This window comes from Ranitomeya imitator, chromosome 6, assembly GCF_032444005.1.
Source record: "Ranitomeya imitator isolate aRanImi1 chromosome 6, aRanImi1.pri, whole genome shotgun sequence".
NCBI classification, from domain to species: domain Eukaryota; kingdom Metazoa; phylum Chordata; class Amphibia; order Anura; family Dendrobatidae; genus Ranitomeya; species Ranitomeya imitator.
Genome location: NC_091287.1, coordinates 429,149,239 through 429,163,180, shown reverse-complemented (window position 1 = coordinate 429,163,180; position 13,942 = coordinate 429,149,239). Strand labels below are relative to the sequence as shown.

Genomic DNA, 13,942 nt, shown 5'->3' with positions numbered 1-13,942 from the left:
CCCGGCTCCCTCCCTGCTTCTTCTCCTCGCCGCAGCTTCTCCTGTATGAGCGGTCACGTGGTGCCGCACATTACAGTGATGAATATGCGGCTCCACCTCCCATAGGAGTTTTTTGCCGTCAGGCACAGCCGAATTTTGAAAAAAAACGGATCTGGCAAAAGTTGGCGCCAAATCCTTTTTTTTCTCATAGACTTGTATTAGCGACGGATGTCCTCAGGTTTATCTGTTTATCGCCGGATCCGTCTCTGTCTGTTTTTTCAACAGACACAAAAAACGGACATAGTAACTTTTTTTGTGTCCTGCGAAAAAACAGACAGCGACTGATCCATCGCCGTCTGTCGTTTGCTAGAATGGAACCCTATGGTGCCGGATCCTTCAAATGAAGGAATCCGGTGACGGATTCCATTTTTTTAAACTGAGCATGCGTTTTCCATTCTGGGGTCTCTCTCTCCTCTTTCTCTGTCTCTCTCTGTCTCCCCGGATAAGATAGTCGGATTTCTCTCCGGATCAGCTAGTCGGATCCGGCAAAAAAAAAAATGGATCCGTCACGTCAGTTTTTCACAATTTGTGACAGATCCATTTTTTTCAAAATTTGCTGGATTGAGCCTAACGGCAAAAAACTGATGTGTGAAAACAGCCTTAGTGTCAGAGTCAGGATATTCCTTTTGGGTGGAGTTAGTGCACTTCCCATCCTGCTTTTATGATAAGTGCAGCAGTTACTGACATTTCTGGCACAGTGGTGGATATATAGTACATGCAGCAGAGTCACCTATGTAATAGATACAGCAGTCCCAGTGTCGCCTATGTAATGTATGCAGCAGACTCGCAGTGATTCCTATGTGATGTAAATAGAGCAACTTCAGCATATTCTATGTGAGGAATACAGCAGTCTAACGGCCTGTGCACACGTTGCAGATTTATCGGTTTTTTTTTTCAGCTCAGATTTGTCACAAAACTTGAAGGGTTTCCTGATTCCAGCAAAGTGAATGACATTCCTGAAGTCTCATACACACGTTGCTTATTTTTGGATTGCAGATTTGGGGCAAATTTAAATCTGTAGTATGTCAATTCTTTCAACATTTTTTCTGCAAATTTCACTGATACTATAGAGTGGGGAAAAATACGCACCAGTAACGCATGAAAAAATGTATCAAGAACGTGGCAGAAATGCATAGAAAAAGCGTTCTCTTCTTGTGATATGAAAAAGATGGATTTGAGGGTTCGTCTTCCGGCTGTCCTCCTGCACCCCTGTATGAGGGCCCTATACGGAACATTTGTGGACATTTCTACATAAATCCTATTCCTATTTGTTTGTCTACATACCATGGGGTTGACTTTGTGGACACTTGGAGTTAAAGTGTGGCATGATAGGTGGTATATTTTTATACTAGAGCACCCATTTTGAAACTGATACTGATGTGCATGTGTATCAATTTTATTTTTTTGTGTTTGTTTTGGATCCTTCTGACCAGTTTTTGATTATTTTATATGACCTAGTAAAGGTTAGGTTTTAATTGCCACCCATTGATATTTATTAGTAAACTAGATGGTGGCCCGATTCTAACGCATCGGGTATTCTAGAATATGCATGTCCACGTAGTATATTGCCCAGCCACGTAGTATATTGCCCAGCCACGTAGTATATTGCCCAGTCACATAGTATATTGCCCAGCCACATAGTATATTGCCCAGTCACGTAGTATATGGCCCAGCCACGTAGTATATTGCCCAGTCACGTAGTATATTGCCCAACCACGTAGTATATTGCCCAGTCACATAGTATATTGCCCAACAACGTAGTATATTGCCCGGTAGTATATTGCCCAGCCACGTAGTATATTGCCCAACCACATAGTATATTGCCCAGCCACGTAGTATATTGCCCAGCCACGTAGTATATTGCCCAGTCACGAAGTATATTGCCCAGTCACGTAGTATATTGCCCAGTCACATAGTATATTGCCCAGCCACGTAGTATATTGCCCAGTCACGTAGTATATTGCCCAACCACGTAGTATATTGCCCAGTAGTATATTGCCCAGCCACGTAGTATATTGCCCAGCCATGTAGTATATTGCCCAGCCACATAGTATATTGCCCAGTCATGTAGTATATTGCCCAGCCACGTAGTATATTGCCCAGCCACGTAGTATATTGCCCAGCCACATAGTATATTGCCCAGCCACGTAGTATATTGCCCAGTCACGTAGTATATTGCCCAGCCACATAGTATATTGCCCAGTCACGTAGTATATGGCCCAGCCACGTAGTATATTGCCCAGTCACGTAGTATATTGCCCAACCACGTAGTATATTGCCCAGTAGTATATTGCCCAGCCACGTAGTATATTGCCCAGCCACGTAGTATATTTCCCAGTCACGTAGTATATTGCCCAGCCACGTAGTATATTGCCCAGCCACATAGTATATTGCCCAGTCACATAGTATATTGCCCAACAACGTAGTATATTGCCCGGTAGTATATTGCCCAGCCACGTAGTATATTGCCCAACCACATAGTATATTGCCAAGCCACGTAGTATATTGCCCAGCCACGTAGTATATTGCCCAGTCACGAAGTATATTGCCCAGTCACGTAGTATATTGCCCAGTCACATAGTATATTGCCCAGCCACGTAGTATATTGCCCAGTCACGTAGTATATTGCCCAACCACGTAGTATATTGCCCAGTAGTATATTGCCCAGCCACGTAGTATATTGCCCAGCCATGTAGTATATTGCCCAGCCACATAGTATATTGCCCAGTCATGTAGTATATTGCCCAGCCACGTAGTATATTGCCCAGCCACGTAGTATATTGCCCAGCCACATAGTATATTGCCCAGCCACGTAGTATATTGCCCAGTCACGTAGTATATTGCCCAGCCACGTAGTATATTGCCCAGCCACGTAGTATATTGCCCAGCCACGTAGTATATTGCCCAGCCACGTAGTATATTGCCCAGCTACGTAGTATATTGCACAGTGACGGAGTATGCAGCACAGAGCCACGTAGTATACAGACTTAAAATAAAAAATAAACATATGCTCACCCTCCGAAAGCCTGTTGAAGTCCTGGCCCTGTGTGCGGTGCACGCGGCAGCTTCGGGTCCTAGGGTTGGTATGGTCGCAGGACCTGTGATGACGTCGAGGTCATATGACCGTGACGTTATGGCAGGTCCTTCTCACATACCATCCTTGCCACCGGAACCTGCCGCTTGCATGGAGCGGTCACCGGAGTGTCGCGAGGAGCGGGAAAGGTGCCGGAATGTGAGTATATGATGATTTTTTATTTTTTTATTATTTTTAACATTAGATCTTTTTACTATTGAGGCTGCATAGGCAGCAGCAATAGTAAAAAAGTTGGTCACACAGGGTTAATAGCAGCATTAATGGAGTGCGTTGCAACGCGGCATAATGTGGTCCATTAACCCTGTGTGAGCACTGACTGGAGGGGAGTACAGAGCGGGCACTGACTGCGGGGAGGAAGGAGCGGCCATGTTGCCGCCGGACTGCGCCCATCGCTGATTGGTCATGGCATGCCAATCAGCGACTTGGATTCCATGACAGACAGAGGCCGCGACCAATGAATATCCGTGACAGAAAGACAGAAGGACAGATAGAAGGACAGACAGAAAGACGGAAGTGACCCTTAGACAATTATATAGTAAATAACACAGATTTTCTTCATCTGTATTGGTTTCTATTCATCCATATTGCTTAGATATTTACTGCTAAGTCACAAAAGTATATAAAATTTAGAATATGTGCAACTGATAAAGTTAAGGGGGTTATCTGGAATTTTTTGTTATTTTTGCATATAAGGCTACGAACTAACAGGCAGGTAGTTGCTAACTACAGTACCTGCCTCTTCTGCCCAGCATCGATTTCTGCACGATCAGAGCAGTCACTGACTGGTCCTGAAGATGATTCCCCTTATGTCACGTTGACAGAGCAGCATCTTCTCTTCTGCTTTGCTCTGTTGATGCGGTGTCTCTGCCGATGTCATGTCGATTGGCAGCAGGCTCCCCGCTTCCTAATTTGTGGTAACTGGCAGTGGTACCCCAACAACTGAGCAGACCAAAAGATGAAAAGTTCCTGTCTTGAGAAGAGGTGAAAAGAATGGAAATCACCGGTCTGTTAGTTTTGAGCCCCATACAGAAAAGTAGTAAAAGTCAAGGATAACCCCTTTAAAAGGTTTCTCTGGTGGAAACAAGTCATTAGCTATTCACGTGATGAATTATAACTTATTGACAGCTGGGTACACAACCAATCTGCAAATTGGGGCATTTCTATCCTTGTCAGAATATAGCAGCAGTGTGCATGCTCAACCACCACTTAGTCCTTTTTTTATGGGGCTAACGAGCGCTGCCCTTAACTGTTTCCGGTATTCCCATAGAATGGAGAAAGAATGAAAATGAAGTGGCAGTTGGGCATGCTCTCTCCCAGTCCATTATCATGGGGATAAATGTGCCCCATCAGGCATAAATGTTACCAGTTCTACTGATCGGTATGTGTCCCAGCAGTCAGACACCCATCAATCAAAAAGTTGTCACCCATCCTGTATATAAATGATAATTGGTTTTCTCCATACAACGCGCCTTTGAAAGTGAGATGCTGTAATGAATGTGCTGGCTATTAGGTGTACATATAAGCAAGTGAAAAAAGAACAAAAACAACAGTCCATTCACAAGCACCTTGTAATGTTGGTAGAGCTGTTTCTGTAGAATAACTTTTATACAGTTTTGTTTTTCTCTGAAATAGCGGAATAGGGGACTATTTGAACCCCTACAAAACTTGACTCCTGTCCTTTCTCTTTCTAGCTCAAATATTTGTGCTATAAACTTCAGACTTCAATTTGTGAGACAAGAGGTTGTTGTCTGTCACCTATCATTGACAACCATATCCAATTCTATGTTTAAAAGACGGCGCTATTCTATATAAACATGATTAGTAATATAAGGATAAAGTACAGCACATGCTTTTGTTACACACCCATCCCAGATATCCTGGGCTCCACTTCCTTCCCTTGAGTCTACTGCCCTCTGTTGTGCTCCACGTCGGTTTTTGCAAGTTACCCAGTGTGAATTAATGACATTATTTTCCTACACCCATTTAAGGCCCATTTATACACACCCCTGTGTCTTGGGAGTGAGACTGTCCACTTTCTATTCTCTACCTTCTGTGCTTACTTTCCTTTATGAGCTCCAATCCCTGTTGGGCTCCACTTCATCGACCCTTTTGCTCCTGAGATTTATGAGTGTGCCCTGCCCATGCTGTCCACACGCCTCCCTGCTTACTGTATCAACATTCGGGGTCCATAAGCTCACCTTTTAACTATAAAAACCTTTGGGTAACAGATACCACTATATACCCAAACATTGGCATTTATTAGACACATATACTGGGAAATCCTCCCAACATTTATATTCTTTTGACACTGTAAGGCTACGTTCACATTAGCGTCATGCGACGCTGCGTCGCCGACGCACAACAACGCATGCGTCATGCGTCCCTATCTTTATCATTGGGGACGCATGCGTTGCGTTGTCGTGCGTTTTCAGTAAAACGCACGACGCATGCGTCGTAACACCGCACCTGGGTGGCGTCGAGAGACGCTACATGTTGCATTTTCGGAGCGCCAAAAAAACGCGCGCGTCGCTCGTGCGTCGTCAATGCGTTACAATTTCCCATTGAAACGTATTGACGACGCACTTGCGTCGCGGGTGTGCGTCGTGCATGCGTTGTGCGACGCATGCGTCGTAACATAAAATGAAACAAAAAAGTGTCTAGACAGTGTCTAGACAGTGCAAACAGTGAGAAAAACATCCCCCATATATAAAGAAAATGTAGGATTGTTTGTCACTTCTGCTGCCGGCTACACAACAGGCAACATCAGACCAGACACATCAGAGCAACTGTCTTCTCATCCGCTGTCCAGAGATGTAAGTATAGAATGATTATGTGCATTTTCTACATGTTTTTACAATTATTTTTGCAAGTAGTGTTTTATATTCTGCACTGTGGCTAAAGATATTGTGGTCTTTTTGGTCTGGTTTTGATGTACGGCATTGTGTATAGGATGGCGTTTCATTGTCTGCGGCCTTGATTAGTGTTCTTTCCAAGATTGATTTTTAGTGTCCATTTTTTGGTTTGGTGTTGTTTTTGTATTCAGTTGTGCTGTTTTATTCTTCCGTTATATGATGGCGTTTCATTGTCTCTGGCCCTGTCGGTTGTTTTGTAAAGTATGGTAGTATAGAATGATTTTGCGGCCTTTTATTACATTTTTATTGCAATTTGTGTATTATTTTCAGCACTGTGGTTGTGTAAATACATAGTTGTATGTTTCTGGTTGCGATGTATGGCGTTGTATCCCCTTCTATTGTCTCCGGCACTGTTGGTTTCATTGTAAAGTATTTATGTTTCTGCCCTTACTTTTTTTCGTGTTGAAATATTTTTTATTACAACTACATATTGTGTTTTTTGTGTTGATCCGTGCATACTGTAATTTTTCTTTTTTTTAAAAATCTTTTGGGATTACTACATTGTGTACTTGTTAATTTTCTTATCTTTAGCCTTTTGTACTCTGGCATTGGGTTGTCTCTGCCATTGTTTCTTTAATCTAATCAATGGGGCAGTGTAGTTTGCTCATCGTTAGTTCAGTTGGAGTGCAATGTTATTTGTGGTTTAAATGCCTTTTTTTTTTAATATTATTTATTGCATGATAGTGCATAGGAGCATAGTCAATGTTATTTTTTTGTTAATTTCAGAACTGCTTTAATTAGTCATGGCCAGCGGCAGTGATTCCGGCACCCCACCGCTGAGGAGTCCGGTGAGTACATGATCTACTATTGCTTGCTATATTTTCGCTGTCATTTGTAGATGGGTCACTCAACTTTTTGTTAAACTATTTTGCAGGCTTCTTCAAGTGAGGAGGAGAACCAGGATGAAGAGAGGGAGCAGCAGCAGGGACCACGGGGCCAAGCTGTGGTTGCAGGACGGAGCGTAAGTATTTATTTCAAACCTTTAATTTTTTTTTTTTTTTTTTTGCGGTTATTGGGGGGGTGGTGGGAGGGTGTGGTGTTGTGTGTAGTAGGTGTCGGTGGAGGAGATAGGGACAATTTTTTTCTCTTTCAAACCTTCATATTTTCCATTCTTTTCTAGGTTTCACAACGGGCCCTGGATGAGCCACTTAACATTGACCTAATGGTGGCATCAATAGAAGCACGGGGCCCGTTGTGGGACAGCCGTGACCCCCAGCACGCGGACCAGGGCATATTGCGGCGTCTGTGGTTGGAGGTGGCACAAACGCTGTGGGATGGCTTCGACAGCGCTAACGCCAAGGCCAAAGCCAGTTTCCGTAAGTATTTAAAAAATAGTGCTGTGACCCATCATGCCAGGATTACACAACCGTCTGTGATGTCTTTGATTGGGATTGCACACGGTTGCGTAATCTTTTTCGATATATTATCTAAAACCTTTTTTTTTTTTTTTTTTTTTTAATACACAGTTAAACAATTGAGGACCAGATGGCGCTCCATGAAGGACCGTTTCAAGAGGGGCCTGAAAAAGGAGGGACAGGCTCGTAGTGGTGCTGGCGCTTCAAGGACCTCGGTGTACAAGCATAACCGTATACTGCAGTTCTTGCGACCGGTCCTTGAAAGCAGAGAGTAAGTATAGTACCTATTCACACACCTAGTTTTCACAACATGCATATTCACATACTACATTCCAGTCACGTTGCTTATTGCCCAGCCATTTATTTTGCCAAGTACCAAGTATATAAATGAAGTAAAAAAAGGCTAGTTCACAGAGTTGTGCAAAAATACATACTTTTCTCCTCTTGAATCATAAGCAGAGGATCAAACATCAGCACAATACAATAGACTCTATCTACGTGTTTCAGGTGACAGGGAACATCAGACCTGAAACGCGTAGATAGTTTTTTTATTGTATTGTGCAGATGTTTCATCCTCTGCTTTTGATTGAAGTTAATAAATTTTTTTTTTTAAACTTTTCACCACTCGTTGACCTTGAATTTTTTATTCATTTCTTATCTTCTCACACTTGCCAGGTGTATCTACGATTTTTTATACATAATAAAGTTAAATATAATAGATACGGCATACATTCCACTGCAAAGCTGGTTAGGTTCCCATGGTTGCTCAGCTCGCAGGACCTGTGATGACGTCTCGTTCACATGACCGTGACGTCATGGCAGTTCCAACCTAAGCATAATTGTCTGGCGTTGCAAACTAAAAACATGGGTGACTCTTTAGAATTAAATAAATACCTTTTGTTTAATATTGATGGTGCATATGCAGTGTCAATATTAAAAATAGTGTAATATTAATGGCGGTAATGGATACCTGGCGGTAAAATGTTCTGACGCATGTGAAATGTGATATTTTTTATACTAATGGTTTCCTTATGTTTTCACAGAACACACAGCAGCACCCGCGAGACTGTCCAATCCTCAAGACGACCCTCAAGAGCGGTCCTTTGTGAAGCGCCATCTGAACTGTCGCAGCCATCCCACAGCGAGAGCAGGTCTGCAACAACACAATCTGGCGAACCGGCAGCCGGTCCATCAGATGTTCCTCTGGCCGAGGCCTCTGTTGCTCCGTCCTTTGGGTCTTCCCGACAGCATCAGCGGGCCTCGGACAGGGCGCCCATGTCCGAATTTTTACATCTGAGTACCGTATTTCAGAATGGTTTCAAGGCGCTGTGCGATAAAATGTGCAATATCGAACGGCGTCTTGAAAACATCGAAACGGATCTCTCGAGGCCGGCAAAACATTTCTTTAGTGCCATTCACAACGGCATGGTGGAACATCTTACGCCGGAACTCCAGATTTCGTTCATGCAGGGCTGCAACAATTTATATGTCAGTGCTCTGCAGCAGGCTCGGGTCATGCAGTCAGCGACAAATATGCCCGCAGTACCATCGCTGGCTGCCATGACTCCGACTCCTGCTGCAGAGCACCACCACAGAGGTCCGCGTGCCAAGGGCCACCGCCGCCGCCACCGCCACCACAGAACTGAGCCCCAAAGTTCCGAGCCTGACAGGCCTTCAAGGGGGCACAGACGGGAAGCCGACCCCCACCCAGAGGGAGAGAGGAGGAAAAAGAAGAAGAAGAAGACCATGACGACCACAAGCACTACGTCCTTGGCTATGGCTGCTCCCCAAAGTACCACCAGAACACAGCCTGGGTCGACCCGGAGCACACCAAGTACCCAGGCTGGGTCTACACGGAGTACACCCACTACCCAGCCTGGGTCAACCAGGAGTACACCATCTACACAGCCTGGGTCGACCCAGAGCCGGAGTAGCCAGCCAAGGACACTGGTCGTCCCTCCTCCTCTCTCACCTGCTTCTGTTGCAGTCTCGCCACCACCATCCACTGGCTGGACTGATGTCGGCATCCCGTCTAGTGTCATAGAGTATGCTGCTTCCTCCCCCTCTTCCTCCTCCTCGGTCTCCTCATCACAAAAAACTGGGGGATATGAATCCCCTTTTGTTGCGGACATTGGCACCCCTTAAAACCGGTTTCCCTTTTTTTTTTTTTTTTTGTAACACAAAATAAATTTGTTATATTTTTTAAAAAAAAAAATTTGGTTTTTATTGTCTCAAATAAAGTTTGCACCAAATCACACCTTGCGCCGTACACACAAATCGTGTCTTTGTAACACCAGATGTGCAATGTGTGACAATATTATCTCTATTTTTTTTAACATTTTCTTATATGGCTGTCGTTCATTGTACTCAGATGTTACAAACACAAACAGCATTGCTCAATATGTCACGTTTACAAAGTACCATCACACAACGATTTCAGTATGGATATAGTTGTTTTAACTTTGTCTTTTCTGAAATCGTAAAACGATTGAGCCCCTGCTGTGATTTTTTGGTTATCAGCAAATGATTTGGAATATTTTTTGGGTAACTTATCAGAAGCTGTCATTGTTGGATTGGTGAGTTCACACCAATCCAGCGATGTCTTTGTTTTAAACAAGGGAAAATTGGGTAGTGCACTGTTTTAATCACTGAAATAAAAAGTTTACAATACCCCACTAATATAAAAAGGTGTCTACCAAGTCCCTCGCCGTCATCTTTCCGCACTGACACTGTGATTCCCGCCCGTAAAGCTGAGCACACCGTTGCCTTAAACGCTGTGCTGTGCTTTAGGGCTGGCACAGTACGGGAAGCTGACGGCGATGGACGTTTCACACACCGTAGTGTAAAGGTACCTTCACACATAACGATATTGTTAACGATATCGTTGCTATTTGTGACGTAGCAACGATATAGTTAATGAAATCGTTATGTGTGACAGCGACCAACGATCAGGCCCCTGCTGGGAGATCGTTGGTCGCTGAATAAAGTCCAGAACTTTATTTCGTCGCTGGACTCCCTGGAGACATCGCTGGATCGGCGTGTGTGACACCGATCCAGCGATGTCTTCACTGGTAACCAGGGTAAACATCGGGTAACTAAGCGCAGGGCCGCGCTTAGTAACCCGATGTTTACCCTGGTTACCATGCTAAAAGTAAAAAAAACAAACACTACATACTTTCCTAACGCTGTCTGTCCTCCAGCGCTGTGCTCTGCACTCCTCCTGTACTGTCTGTGAGCCGGAAAGCAGAGCGGTGACGTCACCGCTCTGCTTTCCAGCTCACAGACAGTACAGGAGGAGAGCAGAGAAGCAGAGCGCAGCGCTGGAGGACAGACGGCTGTAGGTAAGTATGTAGTGTTTGTTTTTTTTTACTTTTAGCATGGTAACCAGGGTAAACATCGGGTTACTAAGCGCGGCCCTGCGCTTAGTTACCCGATGTTTACCCTGGTTACCGGCATCGTTGGTCGCTGGAGAGCGGTCTGTGTGACAGCTCTCCAGCGACCAAACAGCGACGCTGCAGCGATCCGAATCGTTGTCTGTATCGCTGCAGCGTCGCTAAATGTGAAGGGGCCTTAAGGTTTTTTTTGTAATTAACATTACATTAACAATAGTAAATATCGTGAGTGTGGCATTACACAGATTGCTCTTTTTTTGTTGCTGGGGAGCTGTATGTGTGACAGTTCTCCAGCAACCATGCGACAACTAAACAACGATCTCGGTCCAGTCGTATCACTGGTCGGTATCGGTGGATAATAGTTTTATTAAATGTACCTTAAGAATATTGTTCAGGTGAGATGGAAGCAATGTTGACAGTGTCACCACTATTTGACTCTGGACGTATTCTAGCATCCTGAGTACAATAGTGTTCACTCTGTAGAGTTTAGCAAACATGATCGTCTCCCTCCTTGTCAAGCCTTGTTCCATATGCAAATAGTCTGCAGGATTAAAAATGGTTGACAAGGTGGGAGCCGATTATGTTATGCCTCAATACTATGAAACACACAAATTTTGTGGCACACACATTAGTACTTTCAATAAATTCAATAAATTTCAATAAATTTGGATTTTTTAAATTTTATTAATATGTATAAACGTATGAATTTTTTTTTTTTAAAAACTGAAAGGCTCAAGAAGTGTATTTGAAAACACAACACATTATACATCCAGGGAACATTAAAACAATAACCATAGAATCACCATACATAGGATGGTTAAATGATGAACACAACAGTGTTTACATGACATCATAATAAAACATACAGAATTAGACCATTTCATCTTGCCATGAAACACGGCCAACATCGGAAACAAAGTATGCAGCAAATTGGTCCCTCATATGAGCAATCTCCACAGTTGTCCGCAGAGGATGAGCTTGATAATCAGGCAATGGATTTTGTATGTGTTCATCGAGTTCCACGTTGACTCTCTCTTTATCAATAATAAAATTGTGGAGAACCACACACGCCTTCACCACCTCATCCACTGTCTCAATTTTCAAATTTATAGCGGATCCTAATATACGCCATTTGGAGACCAGGATGCCAAAGGCGCACTCCACAGTTCTTCTGGCCCTGGACAGTCTATAATTAAATATAGTTTTGGTACGGTCCAACCCACGACTGGAGTACGGTTTCAGTAGGTTGCCACTCATTTGAAAAGCCTCATCACCAACAACAACAAATGGCAGGTCCGGGCCGTCAGTGTTGGGAAGAGGTCGTGGATGGGGGAAATTAAAATTGTTATTGTACAATCTTTGGCCCATATCAGACTCCTTAAATGTCCGTGAATCATTTGCACGACCAAAGGCTCCAATGTCCACAGCGAGAAACCTGCAGTCCGCACCAGCAATTGCCATCAGCACAGTGGAAAAGTATTTTTTATAATTATAAAAAAGAGATCCACTTCTTGACGGCTTGGTAATCCTAATGTGCTTCCCATCCACAGCTCCGATACAGTTAGGGAAAGAACAAACTTTGTGGAATTTTTGGGCGTTGGCATGCCATATTTCTTGTGTAGGGATGGGCAAAAATTCCTCCCGGAGGTTGTCCCACAATGCGCGGCATGTGTCTGCAATAATACCCGACAGTGTTGAGACTCCAATCCGAAACTGGAAATGCAGTGATCTCAATGTCTCTCCGGTAGCCAGGAAACTGACAAGAAGAAAAATAAATATAATTAATTTAATTGTTATGAATGAATTTTCCATTTTTAATTACAATCCCCCACCCCGCAAAACAAAAACATGTTAATTTAAAAAATGGCTAGAACATATAAATCCTTCACATTCCATTACGTACCGTAGAGTCACCAGCAGACGCTCCTCAGGGGAAATCGATTTACGGAGCTGCGTGTCCTGCCTGGAAATGGTTCCTTCCACCAGACGCAGCAGATATCGAAAGCTGTCTTTTGACATCCTGGTGTATTCTAAGTATTTGTCCTGGTTCTCATTTAATTCGCCAAAAAGACAATGGTACGCTCCACGACTCTCTCGGACTTCCACTATAGGGTGAAGCCAAAAACGCCGCCGACTCCTTCTCCGTAGTTTGTCTCTTCTCCTCTGTTCATGACAGGCAAAAGCATAAGCTATAGCAAGGGCTAATTCCAGCTCAAAAGTGAGGTAGATACTCTCCATGGAACGATCCATCTTGATGCTGTATGGTTGGAAATAAGGTATGCCGGGGTATATATACCACTATGACATTAATACCCACCCCCATCTACCCATTGGTGACATTATCGATTGTCTAGACACTAGACCCACCCTCTTCTATTCATTGGTGGTGTTATCTAGTGTCTAGACACTAAATTGTGGCTCAAGATCCAATCAGTGTTTGCCAACGCATGCGTCGTAAAACGCTGCGTTTTTTGGTAAAACGCACCAAAAACGCACCGAAAACGCTGCGTTTTACGACGCATCCGTCAGACGCTTGCGTCATAAAAGTTGCGTTTTTGCGTGCGTTTCCGATGCGTCGTGCGTTGCGTCGGCGACGCAGCGTCGCATGACGCTAATGTGAACGTAGCCTAAATTGCAGTATGAAAAGCCCCTTACCTTGATAGAAATCTCCCAATCCAGTTTTACTATGCAGCAGACACACTTGATTGTAGAGTATGAAACGAGATCTGCTAACAGTAATTAACTATTTATCCATCAATAATGTGTCAGACAAATGAATTAATCGCCTATAACACTGCACAATTAATTGAAAAATAAGGACTTCTAAGAAGCTTAATTCACATGGGACATCAGTCATGTTGGAAGTAACTAAATCTGCTTGCTATATGGGTTTTGCAGTAATTAATATAGTTCAGCCCCAAGACAAAACTGTATAAAAACAAAGGAAAGACATGGGATTTGAAACAAAAATAGTATAACTTAGATAGCCTTCATATTTTTAATATAAGCTTTATTGTATAGCCACAGGATATAATATGAATGTCTCATAGATGTAGGTAGAAGAGGTAGGGCCTGCATCCATCATAAAATGGGAATCCCACTACATAAGAGAAGATAGTTGTTTCCAGTCTCCAGTAAAAAAAAAACAAC

At 43.5% G+C, this 13,942-nt stretch overlaps 2 protein-coding genes across 2 annotated transcripts; one reads left to right on the top strand and one right to left on the bottom strand.

Moving 5' to 3' along the window:
• The first annotated feature begins 6,564 nt into the window (after window positions 1-6,564).
• On the top strand, window positions 6,565-9,545 carry LOC138642819 (pneumococcal serine-rich repeat protein-like). The gene is made up of 5 exons (XM_069731346.1): window positions 6,565-6,833; window positions 6,920-7,006; window positions 7,166-7,361; window positions 7,512-7,671; window positions 8,444-9,545. Exons 1-5 carry the CDS (start codon window positions 6,789-6,791, stop codon window positions 9,543-9,545), a joined length of 1,590 nt encoding a protein of 529 aa, XP_069587447.1. The 5' UTR covers window positions 6,565-6,788.
• Window positions 9,546-11,110: 1,565 nt separating this feature from the next.
• Window positions 11,111-13,396, bottom strand: LOC138642818 (uncharacterized). Its single transcript, XM_069731345.1, has 2 exons — window positions 12,696-13,396; window positions 11,111-12,548 (listed from the first exon to the last, which is right to left on the bottom strand). The coding sequence occupies exons 1-2, from the start codon at window positions 13,040-13,042 to the stop codon at window positions 11,663-11,665; spliced, it is 1,233 nt and encodes a 410-aa protein (XP_069587446.1). The 5' UTR covers window positions 13,043-13,396; the 3' UTR covers window positions 11,111-11,662.
• Between the last annotated feature and the right edge of the window lie 546 nt (window positions 13,397-13,942).

Excerpts from the sequence above, each read along its gene's own strand:
- LOC138642819 (XM_069731346.1), top strand. The coding sequence starts at position 6,789 with ATGGCCAGCGGCAGTGATTCCGGCACCCCACCGCTGAGGAGTCCG. Across the intron at positions 6,834-6,919 it reads CCCCACCGCTGAGGAGTCCG|GCTTCTTCAAGTGAGGAGGA; the intron begins GTGAGTACATGA and ends ACTATTTTGCAG. Across the intron at positions 7,007-7,165 it reads CTGTGGTTGCAGGACGGAGC|GTTTCACAACGGGCCCTGGA; the intron begins GTAAGTATTTAT and ends ATTCTTTTCTAG.
- LOC138642818 (XM_069731345.1), bottom strand. The coding sequence starts at position 13,042 with ATGGATCGTTCCATGGAGAGTATCTACCTCACTTTTGAGCTGGAATTA. Across the intron at positions 12,549-12,695 it reads CGTCTGCTGGTGACTCTACG|TTTCCTGGCTACCGGAGAGA; the intron begins GTACGTAATGGA and ends TCTTCTTGTCAG.